The sequence below is a fragment of the Ursus americanus genome, chromosome 11 (genome assembly GCF_024610735.1).
Source record: "Ursus americanus isolate L20-20 chromosome 11, mUrsAme1.1.p, whole genome shotgun sequence".
Taxonomy (NCBI): Eukaryota; Metazoa; Chordata; class Mammalia; order Carnivora; family Ursidae; genus Ursus; species Ursus americanus.
Window position 1 is genome coordinate 48,886,123 of NC_142137.1, and position 20,042 is coordinate 48,906,164.

General features: G+C 40.0%; 1 protein-coding gene across 3 annotated transcripts in view; it reads left to right on the forward strand.

The window, feature by feature from the left end:
• The window catches only part of PDE7B (phosphodiesterase 7B), a 319,969-nt gene that overhangs the window by 235,899 nt on the left and 64,028 nt on the right, over nucleotides 1-20,042 (forward strand). For all 3 annotated transcript variants that reach the window (XM_045814715.2, XM_045814716.2, XM_045814718.2), the window contains one exon: nucleotides 4,128-4,211. In XM_045814715.2, coding sequence (XP_045670671.1) covers nucleotides 4,128-4,211 — 84 coding nt within the window. The remainder of the gene's footprint in view (nucleotides 1-4,127; nucleotides 4,212-20,042) is intronic.

Consider the following 20,042-nt stretch of genomic DNA (forward strand, 5'->3'; position numbering starts at 1 on the left):
TTGTTGTTGCTGTTGATTTGTTTTGTTCTGTTTGTTTCTTTAGGTGTCTTTGCTATCAACTTGCTTCACTGTTTCTTTTTCCCCAAAACAGCGTTACATCATGAAAATTCTATTTCATTAAGAGCTTGATTAAATTAGTTGCTAGGTAATTTCAGTTCTACTGAATAATATTTTTAATAATTGCCTTCCATCTCTTACTTGAAAATAATAGATGCCTTGTTGATCCAGAACAGGATTTGGTTGTCTTACTCGTTCAGCCCATTTCCGTTGGACTGCTATTCAAATAAACAACATCTATCTGATTGAATCTCGAATTCATCAAGGGGGTGGATTCCCCTGGCATTCAGGTTCCAGGAATCATGATGAATCTATCTTTGGTTAATTGGCAAATAGCAATCAAAGCATACATTGGGCAATCAAAAGTGAATGCTTAACTATTTGTACAATTTTTTACCCTGATAATATAGGAGAGGGGTTAAGAACATGGAGTTTAAGAGCCAATTTTGAATTTGAGCACAAGCTCCACACTTATTAGTTCTGTGAGCTCAAATTATCAAATTTCCATTGGCTTCAGTTTCCTCATCTGCAAAATGGTCTCATAATAACACCTACTTCGCTGGATTGTTGGGCAGATGATATTCAATAATGCATGTAAAATGCTCAGTCCAGTGCAAGGATTCAATAACTGTTACCCATCACGCTATTTTCATGCACCTTATAATTTCCTCACAACAAGCCTATGAGGTAGGCAAAGCTGCTGTAATTATGCTAATTAATTTAAATACGAGAAAACCAGACCTCCAAGTGGTTATTGATTTGTCCACAACCACCCAAGATGGTGAATTATTAATCCTCTCAATAACAGGAGTCTCTGAATTACTCGCGCATTGCCTTCCCTTTACCCATTCTGCCATGTGGTGCTGTCTCTTGATGGTTCCCTAAACATAAAGCCTTACAAGATAATGGGCATCCTCTGCCTTAGACTGTCAGATGGACAAATGGGATAAATTTCGGCAAAGGCTTTAAAACCTCTCTTGATATTATACAGACATTTTCTGGGAAAATAGTACCTTCTGACCTGCAAAGTCAGGAGGAATGCTTTGCTAATACTGAGAGAAAAAAAATACTAGTGGACAAGCGATTTCCAATTGGTGAGCCTAAAACTTTCCAGAGAAACCCACGGGGATGATACAGCAGGTCAACAAACCTAAAGCCTAGCCAGATTTGTAGACCAAATGAATAGTCACATCCATGCAGAAGTTTTGAAGTATATGTCTATCTTCTAAAACTAAAATATAGATCATTTAGGCAGTGCTGAATTTATTGTATCATTTTGACATGCTGTATATCTCAATGGCTGCTAAATTTCACCTTCTGTCTGTGAGGGTCTTTGATTTTTTTTTTTTAAGATTTTATTTATTTATTTGACAGAGAGAGAGGCAGTGAGAGAGGGAACACAAGCAGGGGGAGTGGGAGAGGAAGAAGCAGGCTCCCATCAGAGGAGCCTGATGTGGGGCTCGATCCCAGAACCCCAGGATCACGCCCTGAGCCGAAGGCAGACGCTTAACGACTGAGCCACCCAGGGGCCCCTGACTTTTTTTTTTTAAACCAGGTGTGCGCACTCCTTAAGGTTAGTAGCCAATGGTATTGAGGAGAGCTCTGCCGTGAAGTTCAGTCATCCAGATTTAAGGACCAGCCCTGCTAATTCTAAGCTTAAAGGACCATAAACTTAAAGACAGTCACTTAAAGTCAATAGTATTCTACTGAGTGCCTTTAAAGATTTATTTATTTATTTGAGAGAGAGAGAGAGAGAGAGAGGAAGCAGGGGGAGGGGCAGAGGGAGAGAATCATCAAGGAGACTCCCCACTGAGTGGGCAGCCCAACTCAGGGCCAATCCCACGACCCATGTGATCATGACCTGAACTGAAACCAAGAGTTGGATGCTTAACTGACTGAGCCATCCAGGCGCCCCTACCAAGAGCCCTTAAAGGGCCTGAGCCCTGAGCTGGGACTGGGTAGGTGAATAGCAGTCCTTTGCTTTCTTCCCTGAGCCTCATTTTTCTCACCTATAAAGTAAGGAGAATAATAGTAACTCTCTTCACAAGACTATCGTGGAGATCCAACAAGATAAACAAGAAAATAAATATACTGTGATGTTTGTAAAAGTGCTTTGTAAACTCTCTGGAGTGTTATAAACATGGGGTGTTCAAGACAAGCTGCTGAAGGCAGGAAAACCCTTCAGCTCTCCCCAGTGAACTTTCCTATAACTGCTGGCCATCCACCCCAGGAACTTGCCAAATGCTAACAGCATTCCTTTCTTTGATGACAGATGATATTCATATTTATAAAAATACTTTTCCATTTTGCTTTATTCCATAAATTGTAACATTCCTTAAGGTATTCTCCCTTAATGAGCTAGGAGATTACAATTGTCCTGCATCCTGCCTTACTAGTATTTTTAACATGATTTCATCCTCCCATTTTGCTTTATTCCATAAATTGTAACATTTTGCTTTATTCCATAAATTGTAACATTCCTTAATATCAGTATGGCACTATAATATCAGATTATACAAAGCATTAAATAAGGTACCAATATAAAATTCAAGGCACAGAATAGTCTAGAGGCTCACAGTTTGCAATTTGTAAACCCAAATACACACAACACTCATCCGTAAGGGATATTTTATTTTATTTATTTATTTATTTTTATTTATTTATTTGACAGAGATAGAGACAGCCAGCGAGAGAGGTAACACAAGCAGGGGGAGTGGGAGAGGAAGAAGCAGGCTCATAGCGGAGGAGCCTGATGTGGGGCTCGATCCGGGAACGCCGGGATCACGCCCTGAGCCGAAGGCAGGCGCTCAACCGCTGTGCCACCCATGCGCCCCCGTAAGGGATATTTTAAATATTGCCAATGGTGTGGGTTACAGCTGAAGGGGATCTCACTCAGGCCCTGGTTAACTCCAGGAGGACGAATGGAGGAGAGAAGACTGTCCCTCCTCTCTACTCATAGGCTAAGGCCCCGCTGCCGCCTCACATCTGGGAAAGAGTGGTTTATGGGAGTAGACCCATTACTCATGGAACTGAAACCTTCCCTGATTCAGTTCTTCCAGAAATATAGATCTCATGTATTTTTACCTCTCCTCTAATTCCATACTTTATGTCCTAATTGGCAAATTTTGTCTTTATATTTATTCTTGTCACAGAAGACATTCACTTAGAGTCTGTTATGTGCCATACAATATACAACACATTATGGAAAAAATGCAAAACACATAATGTGCATGATCCTTGCTTTGCAGGAGCTGAGAAAGAAGTACATGATTTATTGCAAGGCAGCAAGTGTTACTGTAGATTATCCAACCAATGACACTTTGAAGGGAGGCAACTGAGGCTAAGAGAAATAAATTTCCCAAGACCATACAGGCAGCAAGTATCTGAGCCAAGACTGACAAGTCTGTTTCATTCACTCTTCCCATTCTACTTCATTACTTCCTTTGATCAGGAAGGCAGAAGACATATCACAAAGGAAAGTGAATGCAGACATTAAAGGAAACCTACAAATGAATCAGTTCTACAAACCCTACAGACTATGTTATGTACAAGGGTGGCAAAGTGTCCGAAGTACCTGGAGCAGGGCTGGCCTTCACTGAGTGGCTTCTAGTGACACAGCCCAGGGAACAGGACGGTAGACACCCGTCAGAAGGCAACTGTGCTGGAACCAAGAGAAATAACACTGGGCAATTAAACATTCTAATAAGAATAAAAGCTATAATCCCAGGACACCATTCATCCTCCCAGAGTGAGATACCTCATCTCTGTGGCCCTCAGACTATGGACATTTTGTAAATTACGAAAATTTCACAGACCCATCTTCCAGGCAAATCTAAAAGGGAGCAGAGTGCTGCTTCGCTCGTTAGAGTATCGCCAAGTTCATTACACTCAGCATTCATTAAACAGACCTTCTCACATAGCTCTCTCTTATACAGGGTGAATGGAAATCATTTTCCTCCTGACATTTGGTGTCGGTTCCAGTGACATAAGTGGGTAAGAGCATTTACAGAGGAAAAGTGAATACACTTGGCAACGTTTTCAAACATTTGTTTGGATTTTCTGTTTTTTAGGAGATGTACGACTAAGGGGTCAGACGGGGGTTCCTGCTGAACGCCGTGGCTCCTACCCATTCATTGACTTCCGCCTACTTAACAGTGAGTAATCAAGTGTACCTGGAAAGGAAAAAATGTTTTCTTTAAAAAAAAAAAAAAAATCTCACTTCCCTCTGAACTTCAAAACCCTTCCTTCCTCCCTGTCTCCCCTCCCAAATGGAACTTAACCCTTTGTCTTTAGATTTCCTCCCTAGTGAAGTAATTCTGGCACTGCCTACCTGCCAGAGCTTTAGTGAGGATCAAATGAGATCAGGTCAGCTTTAAAAATGTAAGTCTTATGTTAACTAACTAGAATTTAAATAAAAATTTGAAAAGAAAAAAAAATAAACTACAATAAAGTGGGAAAAAATTAAAATAAAAATGTAAGTCTTAAAAACTGTGAAGTCCTATACAAGGAGGCTTACTCCTTTTATTATCCAGCACATTCTTTCTACCGTCATTCAGGACTAGACTAGATGAGATTCTATTTTATTGTTAAAACCCCACAGGGAAACCTGTTCTGCAGCTGCCCTTAGTAACTGTCTGTTGTCTCATTCTCCCTTCTTTAATCGAGGTCCCTGAGGTCGGTTCTCACCTTTCTGGTAAAACTCTTCACCATGGCAGAGCCCTAGAAGTCTGTACTTGCTGCTTCCTCCATTACGAATACCTCAGAAAGTCATTAATGTCTACCTTTCCCCTTCTTCATATACTACTCTTTGTTTGGAGTTTTGCTCAATCTCCAGTTCATAATTCTGTTAATCTCAAATTCCTTTGGAAACCCAAACAGTGACTAGTCACCCCACCTGATTTCATGTCTTCTAACGATTACAATCATCCTGCACTTTGGACTTGGAGGGGCCGGTAGAGGGAGAAAGTAGATAAATTTCACAGTTTGCTCCAAGGTTTTCAGTGTTTGGTTCTCATGTCATTTCCCATCCATAAATTTCAAAGTGCTGGGTTGCACCCACACAGTATTACTTTCCTTTGGAATAAACAAGTTCAGCAAAAGAGGTAATTTGATTTACCTTGACCCCTAAAAATTACTAGGAGAAGTCAAAACTTGCTATCTTTAGATCCTCAAAAGGTCAGTAGGGAATGGAGATGCTTATAATCTCCTAGCTCATTAAACTTCCCTATCAATGTGCAATATCTATTTTCTCAGCTCTTTCTGGGACACAGAGATTTAGAGTAATATTTCCCTACTAGAGATAACCTCCCCAACCCAGCCCCCAAAAACACATTCTAGAAGACAAAATTGATTTGCCAAACCAATGCAAATATTGGCTATATTGGGGAATACAGTGGGGGAACTCTGATGGTGTCTCTTACCTTTCCTTATGACCTCCACTAGGCTGTTCCAGCTACCCATGGGAGTTACCCCTTTGACAGTCTCCAGACTGTACTGATTTCCAGTTGCCAGGCATATGGTTCCACCAAGCAAGATGGGAATGAGCAAAGGGTCAAGTTAGTTCACTGTCTCACAGAGACCAGGACTCACTAATGGCTTTACCTACTAAGTGCGAGATGGGGAAATTAACCCAAAAAACCTCTTTCAATATTAGATGAGATTATATCATGGTTTCTAGTATAAGGCATGAATGAATTAGGAAAATAGGAGATACTTCTTGTTATAATTTCAAGGTTCCAAGCGATATAATCTGTTTCTAAATTATCCTACTGTTAACAAGCAACATCAGCTAATAGCAGTTATCTTTGTTAGTAGGGTTATGGAATATTTCACTGTCTACATCATAGGTTTCTGTAACACTTGGATTTTGAGTTTTTTACAATTAGTCTGTTTTACTTTTATAACATTTAAAAAAACCAAAAAAAATATAAAAAGCTTAAACAGAAAACCAATGCAGATAACATTTCACTATATTATTCACTATATAACAAATCACTTACAAACAGGTGCCATCCTGTTACCCCTCTTCTGTAGGTCCTCTAGAAACTTCCTAGTGCCTGGACTCACCCCCAGCCTCCTTCCCCTGGTATGAGATGCTTTTTGCCCCTTCATGCCCATTTCACCCCATCTTTTGCTCATGACCTTTCACACATTAAGTGACGGTGTTGACCATCCACTCTGAAATTCCCTTTCTCCTCTGCTCAGCACTCCACTTTAAATAACTTCCTCGCTTATGTCTCTTTATCAGTAAAACATGCTAAGGCAATATCAATTTACTTTCATCGTATTTTGTTTTATGGTGGACTCAATTTTTTTTTCCTAGATATAAAACACATCCCTAAATAGACTACGAGATCCCAAAGAACTGACCTCTCACTAACTTCTGTTAACTGACCAATTAGATCAAAAGATCCCCTCAAAAAGATTTTATTAAATAATTATATACATCAGTTATCCTTTATATTTTGCTCAACAGCTCTGATAGGACTGAAGCCCTCTGAGATTTTTCCTTATTTGTGGTACTGTCCATTCCATTGTCAAATGCCTGCTATGCCTGGTTAGAGAGTTGGAAATAGAATCAATAACATGACTGTGGTCACTCTCCACAATCTGTAGATTAGCCTGCAATTACAGCAGCTTGTCACCAGGTAGCAGCACGTATGTGGCTCTCTGTATTGCTACAGTCACTTAATTGGGGCACCTGGGTAGCACAGCGGTTAAGCGTCTGCCTTCAGCTCAGGGCGTGATCCCGGCGTTCTGGGATCGAGCCCCACATCAGGCTCCTCCGCTGGGAGCCTGCTTCTTCCTCTCCCACTCCCCCTGCTTGTGTTCCCTCTCTCGCTGGCTGTCTCTGTCAAATAAATAAATAAAATCTTTAAAAAAAAAAAAAAAGATGTAATATTTATGTCACAGCTCCTACTACTTTACATACAGTCTATCTAATTCTCTTTAATGTTGTCCATGTTCTTGTTGAGGTTTGCCTGCGTGAGTTGTTAGTGTATGCTTTCTGCCTAAAAGGAAACATTTTAAATTCTATAATTCTATAAAGATTTAAAGATAAATTCCAAAGGAACATTTTGGGACTTTCTCCTAAAACTTTTATTTTTACCGACTGATTCCAGTTCTACACAGTAAGTACTGGACTAGTTTAAAGTAATTTTTTGTGTCACTTACCTTCATTTTGGGCCATTTTTTTTCCAAGTAGAGGCAGGGACTGAAGACATTATTTTCCTCAGGTGCTTGCAGTTTTGTTGTCTCTGCCAAGGTAGAATCTAGGTAGGACTTTTTTTTAAAAGACCATTTATAGGAAAAGCCAAATCACCAGAGCCTCCCTGTGTCTGCATCCTGGCAGTCTTTCTTCTAAAATGCTTACTAAATCCACATGGCTGCCACTCCCTGTCCAAAGTATGGCTGGAGGTTTACCTTCTAGCCCCACTTCAACACATATCTTGAATAGCTGGAACATGCGTGACAAAAATGTACATTAAATAATAAGGCCCATTGCACTTCTCCACTGGCCCCGTTAGGTACTGCCCCAACCCGCCACAGCAGAACAAGAAGATGTCAGAATTACTATCGAAAATAACTTTCTACCAGAACAAAGCTTCTAGACATTAAAACAGACAATTAGAATGAGATTGGGCCGATGACAACCAATGCAGTAAATCTACGCTCCCGCCCATGCCTGTCTCATAAATAAGATTTTATTGGCATACAGCCATGCCCTTCATTTATATATCATCTACAGTTACTTTCCAACAGAGACCATGTGGCCCACAAAGCCAAAAATACTTACTGCATGACCCTTAACAGAAAAAAGTAACTAACCCTTAAGTTAGATTTTTAAACAAATTTAAAAGTTTATGACATCTCCATAGGTACATTCAGCCTGGTCTATTTTCCTTTGTTAATGTCATTTTTTTTTTTCTTTTCAATCCCCAGTGCCATCACTTTACTTTCAAGAATGGACTCACATTGACTTAATTTACATGAGATAGAAATATAAACAGAAAGGGAACTTCCTTGCTAATCCAGATTTTAAATTCCACAGTTACAATTCCAAACTGCACAAACATTGTTCTGGAAGAGGTATCCCTTTCCCCCTATTTTATGAAGACATGGTACTACCATGCCTATGTATATATAAGGCAATATCAATTTACTATTTTTTGTCTATATATAAGGTGATGATATATACCTGGTTTGCCTGGCATAGTGAAATTTGCACCTGTTGTCTAGGCAAACTTACTAATGCCATTTTTCACTCCCTAAGTATTCTGGTTTAGACAATAATTACAAGGCCAATGGATTTTTATAGTTTTTTCTACCAAAAGAAGTTACTTCAAGACAACACCTCTTAAATGTCACCTTCAATCCAGGAATAAAGGTCAGAAAATCCTCCTCATAAGAGACGCATCCAGACCCATGCACTTCTTTATTGAGAAATATGTAAGATGAAGTTACCTGTTGACAGCCAGTTCCGTTTACTGTTTATATTTTATATAATTTAGAAAAGAAGCATTTGTATGAATTTTGAGAAGCTTCTCTGGATAAGTAACAGAAAAATGTGGCTTCAGCACCATGGTGCAGGACACAGGAATCATAGACATTTAAAGAAGAGCATTATCTTTACACCTAAGCATGGAGGGGCAGAACAGAGTGAGGGAAAGTGACAATTATTTTTATTCTATAGGAGGTACGAAAACAGAGACCTGGAAGAGGGCAGCAGGAATGGGAATGTAATGACTCAGTTATCCTAATGTCCTATAGACTTATGTCATCCCCTAACTCTGTTTGGAGGGAAATGAGAGAAGAGAAAACGGAGAGACAGTGTTCTGAGAAATGTGTGGCCACAGAGGAGAAAATGTCGCAGAAGCAATCACAGTTTTCTGCACAACAGGTGGCTACAGAGCCCCTTGTACATCTCTGTCTCCTGGTTTAATATAATCAGTAGGCTGAGTAGATAATGACTAGGTGGAGATGTTCCCATGGCAACCATTTCAGAGCAACACAATGTGATTTCCACATCACGCAGCAAAGGAAGTGACATACAAAGCAAATCTTCCCAGTGACTGTGGAGCTTGAAGGAACGAGGCAGCTTCAGCTGGAAGTGTTAAGGCAGCACGTTTCAGCGGCCACAGAGAGCCTGGAGCTCCAGACCAGCCACGGGGCTTTGCAGAAGTCGTAGGTTAATTGGCTCTTTGGCTTTTCCCGTTGGCTAATTTGCTAATCTTGATCTTTAAAGTCCTATTCCTCCAGATCTGCCTCTCCAGGCAGGGCCATTATAACTGCACAAGGTCATTTTAGTAGGGGTACAAAAAGATTTTTCTTTGCTCATTATATTTGAAATAAAACTAGTAAATACTATTTCTTTATATATGATATATAAATATATGTATGATATATAAATATATGTATAATATATAAGTATATAATTATATATTATATTTATATTGCATGATACATATATATTATATATACATTTATACATACATATTTATACATATACATTATACATTATTTATACACATATAATACATAATTATATAAATATTATATATTATATAATGTAAATATTAAATAACATAAATAATATATAAATATAATTAATATATAAATAAATAATATATATTTTTGTAAAGGAGAAGTGACCCAGAGTTTCAAATGCTTTTTTATAAGTGGCCATCAAGGGGCGCCTGGGTGGCTTAGTCAGTTAAGCATCTTCCTTTGGCTCAGGTCATGATCTCAGAGTCTTGGGATCCAGCCCTGTTGGCTCCCTGCTCAGCAGAAATTCTGCTTCTCCCTCTCCCTCTGCCCCTCCCCCCCAACTCATGCTCTCTCTCACTCTCTCTCTCTCTCAAATAAATAAATAAAATCTTTAAAAATAAATAAATAAATAAGTAAGTAAGTAAGTAAATAAAAGCTGCCATCTAAAACATTACACTCTACATTAATATAAAATACGTTCACAGAAGAACCATCAACCAAAAGCCACCAACATGTTACAAACCATTTGGTGTTACGTGATGTCCCCCCTTAAAGGGGGACAATTTGTTTACAAACTCAGTTTTCTAAGAAAGAATTCCTAGCAGATGGTGACAGCCTTTCAGTTTCCTTCTTAAAGGTGATTCTTAATGTTATCTATGAGAACCGCACAAAATGTAAAGTGCTTACATTAAAATGTTACAGGGTGAGATGTTGTTCAAGGGTGCAAACTCACAACTAGTAGATAGATAAGTCCCGGAAATCCATGGGGCGCCTGGGTGGCACAGCGGTTGGGCATCTGCCTTCGGCTCAGGGCGTGATCCCGGCGTTATGGGATCGAGCCCCACATCAGGCTCCTCCGCTATGAGTCTGCTTCTTCCTCTCCCACTCCCCCTGCTTGTGTTCCCTCTCTCGCTGGCTGTCTCTATCTCTGTCAAATAAATAAATAAAATTAAAAAAAAAAAAAAAAGTCCCGGAAATCCAAAGCACAGCACAGTGATTATAGTCAGCCTATAAACTTCAAAGTTGTTAGGAGACTACATCTTAATTATTCTCACTCTATAATCAATAATTAAATGATAATTATATGACCTAATCTCTGTGGTAATCATATGGCAATACATAAGTGTATCAAATCAAACACTTTATACACTTAAGCTTACACAGTATTACATGTCCATTATGTCTCAATTAAAAAAGAAAAAAAGAAAAACAAAATAAAATATCCTTTAAAAAATGTTATGGGATGATTTGAAAGAAGTCATGTTCAGAAGATGATATCCAATTGTCCCCAAAATTCAGGCCCCCAGCCCCATTCTCTGCAAGCAGAGAAGGGAGGTGCCAGCTGGGACAAGCTCAGACTTCTTGTGAGCGCCAGGGTAACACTCCACAATTTCAAAGTTCAATAGTTGTCTTCCCCTAGAAGAAGGACAAGACACTGATTGTGGTCGTGGTTCCTTTCTGACTCACCTGGGCCGTGCTCCATGCTGTGCACCCAGGGTCTGTGACTACAAGCACCCCAGCACTCCACATGCAGAAATGCCAGACCAGTAGGATGGTTAGCCACTGAAATGCCACTGCAGTGCGGAAGACACAATTGATGTTGGCCTCACTCATTCCAGCTGATGTTGGTTTTACTCATTCCTTGCCACTGTTCATCAGTGACCATCGATGGAGCACCTCATGGGGTAGACAGTGAGGCAGGTGCTAGAGATACAAAGATAAATGAAACATGGCCACAGTCTTTGAAGAATTTATAGAGACATAAGCCTATACATTTTGATGTGTTCTGATACATTTAATAATACATGCACATATACTAAAAGTATACATAATATGAGAAACATGTATGTGTATACAAGATTCAGAGGAGAGCATGACTAACTTTGGGGAAGTTGGGGAAGGGAAGAATTATTAACTCAGTCTTGGGAAAATAGGGAAGGCGTTCTGGAGGAATTAAAACATGAACAGTACTAAAGCAACAATGAAGGAAAGGAGGGCTACACACTAAGGCCACTGTTTTTAGAGCCATTCTAAAATGTGCTTCAAGACCTAAGGAACCAGGAAGGCGTCATCAACAACTCTACTCAACTAGATATAAATGTTATTGGAAGATGAAGGTATTCAAGTAGGAGTCAAACAAAGAAGTCAGAAGAGATCATTCAATATACCTGAGTTTCTGGGGAAAACCATAATAAAAAAGAAACAGTTTTCACCTTCTAGAGCTAGAACTGAAAATAGCCAGTGCCTTTTGTTAACCTGGCTGACATTGTTTAATGGATTTATTATTTTGTATATGAGTGATTAAAAATAGAAAATCGAAATAGGGAGCCCAGTCTTTCCTCTGGGTTGTCATTCATTCATTCAACAAATAGAACATCTACTCCATGCCAAGCAGGCCATGAGGCCAAGGTGCCCTGAGCCACACCAGTAAACATGGGGCTGGGAGAACTCCTGTCTCAGACAGCCATGGGACTGGAGTCTGCCAAAGACACCAAATGCAAATATCTGAACAATTCTTTTCAAGTCAACAAGGACTATGGGTAGCAGGGTGGCACTTATTACATCCTACACCTGGGCTGGGGATTCTGAGTGCTCAAAAGGAAACTTTTAGATATTCCCTTACCCTTAAAGACCTAACAATCTCACTACACGGGCAAGATAAACATACATTAAACCAAGGACTAAACAAGAGTACAAATGATCTAGTTCTAAAGGAATTGACAGAGACAATAAATCAAAGACAAAAGAAGGCAGAGATCACCGATGTGCTCTGAGCAGGAAAAGAGGGCTTTATGGTCTTGTGCTGAACTCTGAGAGATAAGATAGAGCGTTGTCTAGTTAAGGAATTGCCTAAAAGTGAGACTGAGTTGACATATGGGAGACATTAAGTCATTAAGTGGGAGAAGGTCCAGAAAGTAGTAAAGTATGTTGACTAGAGAGAAAACGAAAGGCTTAGAATGCCAAGATAAAGAACTTGAACTTGACTCATTAAGCAAAGAGGGTCACTAGAGAATTTTGAGAAAAACATAGACAGCATAAAATAGTGTTTAAGAAAATTAACTAACACTCATATGTAGGAGGGGCAGACTCAGTAAATCAAGAGGAACGTGATCAGGCCGCAGACTACGATGGACATAGAAATAAGGTATAAATCCAGAGATGATGTGGAGAAAAGGAGATAAAGCTTGAAGATACTGAATGCTGGGAGATCCCGGGGTTGGTTTGGCCACCTGAAGAACTGGAGATGAGATCAACCGTGAACAAAGTTGGAGGGTGAGTTAGGGAAAGACAGTGAGCTCAGGGACAGGTTGTTTGTAAGAATGAAGGGGAAATGTGCAAGAGAGAGCTGCAAATAAGGGACTGCAGTGCAGGTCAGAAAGTCCTGATTTGGAAGTTCCACTTGGGAATCACGATCGTCCATGAGCCATATGGCCACAACAGGTATCACCAATTCAACCACTTCATTCAAGGGCCCCTATTATTGTAGTTTATAATAAGCTTGACTTAGCAAAGTATAAGATTACTGATAATAAAACCCACAAAGAGGGGTGCCTGGGTAGCACAGCGGTTAAGTGTCTGCCTTCAGCTCAGGGTGTGATCCCGGCGCTATGGGATCGAGCCCCACATCAGGCTCTTCTGCTGTGAGCCTGCTTCTTCCTCTCCCACTCCCCCTGCTTGTGTTCCCTCTCTCGCTGGCTGTCTCTATCTCTGTCGAATAAATAAATAAAATCTTTAAAAAAAAAAAAAACCCACAAAGAAGTCTCACCAGCAAGTTATTTTCCTTGGTGAGAAACTATTTAGACACCATGATTCAGACACCACCCTACCTCATATCATGGATTCTGTTTGGTACAAACGTAGTTACTTATGCCAGAGCCCAGTGGGTTTTCAAACTCACTTGAATGTCACACAGAGAAATGATAATTTTCTGCTGCAGCACTTCCATGAGTAAAACCCTGACCCCCTCAGTCTTTCTTGTACAGTGGCTTCTTTGGATTTCTGGAGACAATAAAATAAGAGAAGGAAGCAGGAGTAAATTAAGTTTCTTTTGACCGAAGTTATCCTATGAGTCACTGAGCTAGAATGAGTTGTTTGTTAAATAAAATTAAATTCAACCTCTCACCCAGAAGGAAGCACCGGCCTATCTCTTGTGACTTCATTAATAAACAAAATGAGGGGTTATGTCCTGTCATTGCTATCCTACCTTCAAAGTCTGAGAAGATTTAAATGACTTGCCATAGTCCATATTTAACTATTCATATGAAATAACAGAAAGTGTTCCAGCCTTAGAATCTTTTGTGTTTCCAAACTGAGATCTCAGAGTTCACACACAAGATCAAGAAGATGGTTTTCTCTCTTAACTAGCAAACCAAATTGCCTTGGGACACCTGGGGGGTTTATTCCTCATGAGTAACCTAAGCAGGGAGGACAGGAGAACTGGTGCCTGAAGAAGTGGCAGCAATCACTGAGGAGAGTCCCCAAGGGAACACGGCCACCACCACAGCTTTGAGAAGGGAGGTGCTGTATCCCAGGTCGAGGCTTCAGGAGGCCAGGCCTCTCGGGCAAGGCCCCCTAAGGCTACAGCTCTCCTGAAGGCCAAGAAGCACAGGAGGGCCGCTGTGAACACCGGAAATAGCAGAGGTCCTGCCCATCTAACCATAAGCTGCTTCTCTGCCTGGCCCACCGTGTTGCCCGGCCCAGAGCCCCACACACACACCGCACTCCCGCTGCTGAGTGCACACGCTAAACCATGGTTAACAGAGGAAGTTGGCAGAAAGACAAAGAGCTTTGAAATCAGACCTGGGTTTGAATCCTGCTTCTTTTGTGAGTGTGGGAAAAGTGCACAAACTACTCACTGGCCGCACCTGTGGAAGGAGATGGTAACACCAGCCTCACTGGGTTGAGGTGAGAGGAAGATGAGATCAGTGTGTTCAGCAGCACGTCTTGCTTATAATAGGTCCGCAGTAGATGTAGTTGAACTTCGGCTGTTTCTTGCTCTACTGAGTACACCCCTCCCCAACCACCTCTTCGCCTAAGTGTCTATTCACCGCTCAAGCCCTCTCTCAGCATTATGACCTTTGCAAAGCCAGCTTCCACCCTCCCAGGGGACTAATGACTCATTCCTTCCTCTGTGCTCCCACCACATGTCCAAGAAAGATCCGTCACACTGTAACTGCAAACTTCTTGAACCTGAAGCTCTGGAGAGTGTATTTCAAAGTGCCCTCAGCCTACCTGCTGTGGCAAGGCTGGCTCTGGACCTTCCATGGCTATTAGGGAACCACTGATATAGGTCAGTTATGCCACACACATATTAGGGCAAATAATAATAATAACAATAGCTAATATGTGTGGAGCTCTTAGGGTCTAGACCCTGCTTTACAAACTTTGCACAGACTGATGCAACTAATCCCAACCAGATCCCTAGGAAGTAGGCACTACTATTTAGATGAGGAAACTGAGGCCCAAAGGAAAGAAATAACTCACCCAAGAAATAACTTCTAAGCCAAAGTTCAAAGCCCAAAAATTCAATACCAGAATACAAGCTCTTAACCATAATGTACTATAATTCCCTTTTAGAGATGAATTTTAATGGTCAAAGGCAATACATGTATGCAATGTATTCCTTTTCTGTGTTGCATAGAAAATTACTCATATTAAATATTTTTCTTAAATTATAATAGTTATTTTCTTTTTATAGTACATTTAGACTCTCTCCTTTTTGGTATAAAAAAATGCCTCAATATCTTTGAACCAATATTTCTATAACTTAGTGAGAAAATATATAATCACACATCAAAACAGTAGCTTTGCAACTTTTCAACTATGTATTCCTACTTCTGTGGTAGAAGGTGCCGAATGACAAATCACTCATTTCATTATCTGACCTTGCAGTCTTCGATAAGAAGAAGGGGGTGGTGGTGACAACAGAAGACACTTGCACGCTGTCCCTAAAGAAGGAGGAAATGGAATTGCTATTGTGACAAAGTCAGATTTGAGGCTGCCACCAGTTGCTTTAATTTTTCTCAAGGGGGAGTTGCTTATTTCCTGTCACACAAACTGTGCATCATCGAAAGAAAGTCTCTCAAAACGCTTATAATATATTAAGTAAAAAAGAAGCAGGCTCTTAAAGATTTCACTTATGTTTTTTAAAATACATTGGAATTTTAACAGGTGTTGTTTCAAGGCGATGATTATTTCTTTCTTCCTGTTCTTATATTTTTTTCCTACCATAAGCATGTATCCCTCTTTTAATCAGAACAAAGGGAATTTTATTAAGAAAAAGCAATCTCAATCCAAGATAGAATCTTTTTTTTTTTCTAAATAAGGTAATACCAAGATGCAGAAAATGAAGCTGCGTCCACGGGCCAGAAAACTTTATTTGCTAGGCCACCTTGGAAAAAGTATTGGAAATTATGAAGTTAGGTACTTATAAAAGCTCTGTATGATACTTCACAATAATGGCTTGTCATTTCAAGAGGAAATTTATTCCAAAAAGCATGAAACCCAAGTTCTCATTCATGTTCAAACAGCACTTTACATTTGACAAAACTTTTAAATGAACAGAATCAAGAGATCTTCTAGTCCAGTTTCTCAGTTTTACAATCAAAAACAAAAAAACAAAAAACAAAAAGAAAACAGAGATGCCAAGTGACTCACTGCAGGGTAATGAAAGCGTAAAGATCTAGGATTCGGGTCTTTGGACATTCTGTTTTTCCACTCAACCACAGACCTACCTTATTTAAACTTTATCTATCTATCTATCTATCTATCTATCTATCTATCTATCTATCTATGTCTATATCTATATAAAATAAATTTTACGCCTTGCAATGAAAGAAAGGATCAACCAAGGACTTCCCCTGGCGGTGGGGAGGCACTGACTCAAGAACGGGTGCTTGGGTTTGGGTTCTGGCAGCAGAGGCTGTCCCGACCTCTTTGTCCTCCAGCCTCCCGGGCTGGGAAAGAAGGCTGAAGAGTACGGACTGCCCAGGGCTATCGCGAAATCACTGAGTGTGTGAAAAGTGCTAGCACAGCACCTATCACAGTATAAATTCTCAATAAATGTAGACTGTTATTATCACTGGTATCTGTATTTGCCTTTCTCTGTGGCCATATGTAGAGTGCTGAGAAGAGTATATAATACATACCAGTTCAGTGTCCTCAACTGATGTTGAAGAAGAGAATGATGTATTCCCCTTTTCAGTTTCCCACTCTTGCAGTGACTCCCTCTTTCAACAAATCTTTATTGAGCTCCCTCTACAATGCCAGACACGTTTCTTTCCCAAGTATGGTTGTAAATAAAGTGGTAGAGAGAAAACAGTGGCTGGGAATGTGGGGTAGGGAAGACTTTTTGGTCTTGGTTTTTGTTTTTGTTTTGGTTTTTTGCAAGACATTTAAGCATGCTGAAATTGTGGTGAAAAAGGTCTGGTTGAGAAAGAAAAACGGGCTATCTGGGACAAAAAAGTCACAACTAAGAGTAGTGTCCTGAAAAGTGTTGGGGGGGACTGGTCTTAGAAAAGGAGGCAGCTCGGGGGACCTGGGTGGCTCAGTCAGTTAAGCGCTGCCTTCGGCTCAGGTAACGATCCCAGGGTCCTGGGGTGGAGCCCCATGTCGGGCTCCCTGCTCAGCAGGGAGCCTGCTTCTCCATCTGTCCTCTGCTCATGCTCTCTCTCTCTCTCTCAAATAAATACATGAAATCTTGAAAAAAAAAAAAAAAAGGAGGCAGCTCTTCTAATAGAACACATAGAAAGAAGGAAAGAATGGCTGTATAGTAGGAAGTTTTATAGGTTTTGTAGCAGAAAAGCAAGGAATTTCCCAGCTAATGCCTTCCAGTTTCTCTCTGAAGTAGGACACAAGGTGGGAGTCATGGAGACAGGGCAATGGAGGACCCTCTGAGCTTGCTGGTCATGCATTTGTTGCCCAGAGAGCTAGTTCTGTGCTCCACCTGGCCACCAGCACTCAGCATCAGAAGTACCACAGCTGGGGTACCACTAAAAGGGAAATTCCTGCAGCAACATGGTGGCCTGGCCCCACCTTTGTTGGCTAAGCGTATGCCATTGCTTTCCCTTTTCCTCACGGTGTGAGCCACTGTAGAAAAACCCATCACTGTTCCTGCCCTACCCCACACTCACCCCTCCCTGGATACAAAACTGCAAAAAAGGAGATAACCTCATGACAGAGAGGTTATCTCTTTCCTGTGCTTTTTTGTGCCCTTGGGTAATATAGTCTACAGGGAATGTTTAGCCATGAAAACAAGTTTTACCTCCATGTCCCAGAGACTCTGTACTGCACAACCACCCCGCTACCGTCCGGAGGAGGCAATCATTGCAAGAAGACAGCTGCGGCTGTCACTAGTTTACTTCTAGGCAGAGGCTGGGCAGTGTTCTCTCCTTGCTCTTCTTTCCCCATTGACTCTGATTCCCACGGCAATGGAAAGACTTTTAGCACCTTTTTTCCAACTTGCCAAGAAATTAGTCAAGTAGAAAGTACTTACCTTAGCATAGATTATAAGCCACTTATCCCCCTTCCCTCTCACTATTTGTTGACAATCCTTGCCATGTGAGGAAGAAAAATCACCTCTTTTCTTATTCTTTTCTCATTCTTTCATTTTGTGCCTTACCACAATAGCTCTATTTTCTATTTTGGAGACAATTCTGGTAAAAACCAGAAAACTAAAAATCTATGCCGAAAATCTCCTTGGAAGACCTGGAATAAATCTGTTTGTTTGAAAAGAAGAAAAGATAAATTAGATCAAACAATTCGTACTTATTGAGCAACTACTGTGTGCCAGGCTATGAGCTATAAGAGATACAAGATTGAAAAAAAAACCGTTTGGGGAAATGATGGCACACAAGTCAGATAATCACCAGATACACTGACAGGTACCAAGGAAGTTCCAATGAAAAGATCACTGGACATTCTAGGGAAAGAGCTCATCAAGTAATTGGCATTGGCACTTGGACAATGATTGGATTTTTGTAAGCGGGTTTTTTTAAGTGCGTTCAAAATAAAAATCAGGGGTGGGAGAATGCTGGGTTCATTCAAAGAATGAGTGTCTTCAGATCCTAGAGCCAATGCTTAGTGGTGAAGGGAAAGAATTGCACGGTTGGAGGGAAGGTAATGAGAATTGATGTTAAAACGAGTCTGAAACTTTTACTACACGGTAAGGATTGGTTAGAACAAGAACAGGGACCATCTTAAATGGCAGTCTGTCATTTACTCTAAAAAATAAAATGGAGAATCACTGAAGGCTGTGAGTAAAGAAAAACACATTTTCTCTCCCTTGTATCTTATCAAGTGGTTGCTTCTTGCTAATATTGAAACTAAGTTTCAGAAACACGGCTGGCAATTCCTGGGTGTGAGATGAAAATGCATGCTCTATCACATCCTATAGTCCAACCTCCTATACCTTAGATCAAGACTTAGCTGGTATTTATCGAAAGTGTTCTAAGTGCCACGTTATATGTATAACCTTATTTATGGTATACACACTACAGTTGCTGGGATACTCTTTTCCATTTGTTTATTCACTGAATAGATATTTATTGAGAATTTATTATGTGCCAGGCACCATTCTAATAGCTTAGCTTCTGCATTGGGAAAGAAAACAATGTTCCTTCTTTTAAAGGGCCTCTTTTCTTGAAATGTTTTCTCTATCATTTATCCCTCTTGATTATAGCAATAATTATTCCTTAAGGCGCAATATTAGGTTTCCAAAGTGTCAACATTATTCATGATACCACTGCTAATGTGTCTTACTACCTAAGTAAAAAATCACAGGAAAATAGATTATAACACCTCAGAGGGAAATCTCTTAAAAGAGTTGATTAATATGTTGAAAGACGAGCATTTTCTAGTCAGTCAAATGTTCTCTTAACTCAGAATTGCCAAATATGGATAACCTGTTTTGAAAGAATTCTAATATAACCAAAAACGCCTAACACAAAAGCTATTTGAGGATATAATTTAGTCTGTCTTCAGTGACTCATGACTTCTCAGAATCTTAGAATTCTTTAGAGCCAATTATTTTAAACAGCAATTATTAACTGTAACTTCAAAGCAAGCTTTGTGAAGAGTTTAGCTTTCTTATTTTTAAAATTTCCATTAGCTGAACCTATAAAGGCCAGTCATGCCACCTGAAATTTTGAAAATAATCTAAAGCACCAGGTTTTTTATTTCAGCTCTTTGGAAATGACTAACAAGGTAATACAATGGATGAATTTCATCAAACATTCATAGCTGGATAAGTAAGAAACACCCACTATATGGAAATTAATAATAAGACATGTCATCATAGTCTTATGACAGGAATGTTCTCTCAGAGTATTTTGAGCTATTAAGTAGCTCTCACCACCTTAAATCACCTTTGGTATTATTTTTTAAGTGTCTTAAATAGAGAAGATGGAAGAGAAGGAACAACTTATGCTCCTTTAAATGATACGAAGTGTTGGTAACCGTTAACCAACGATAATAATGGCATGAATAATAGAAAAGTGACT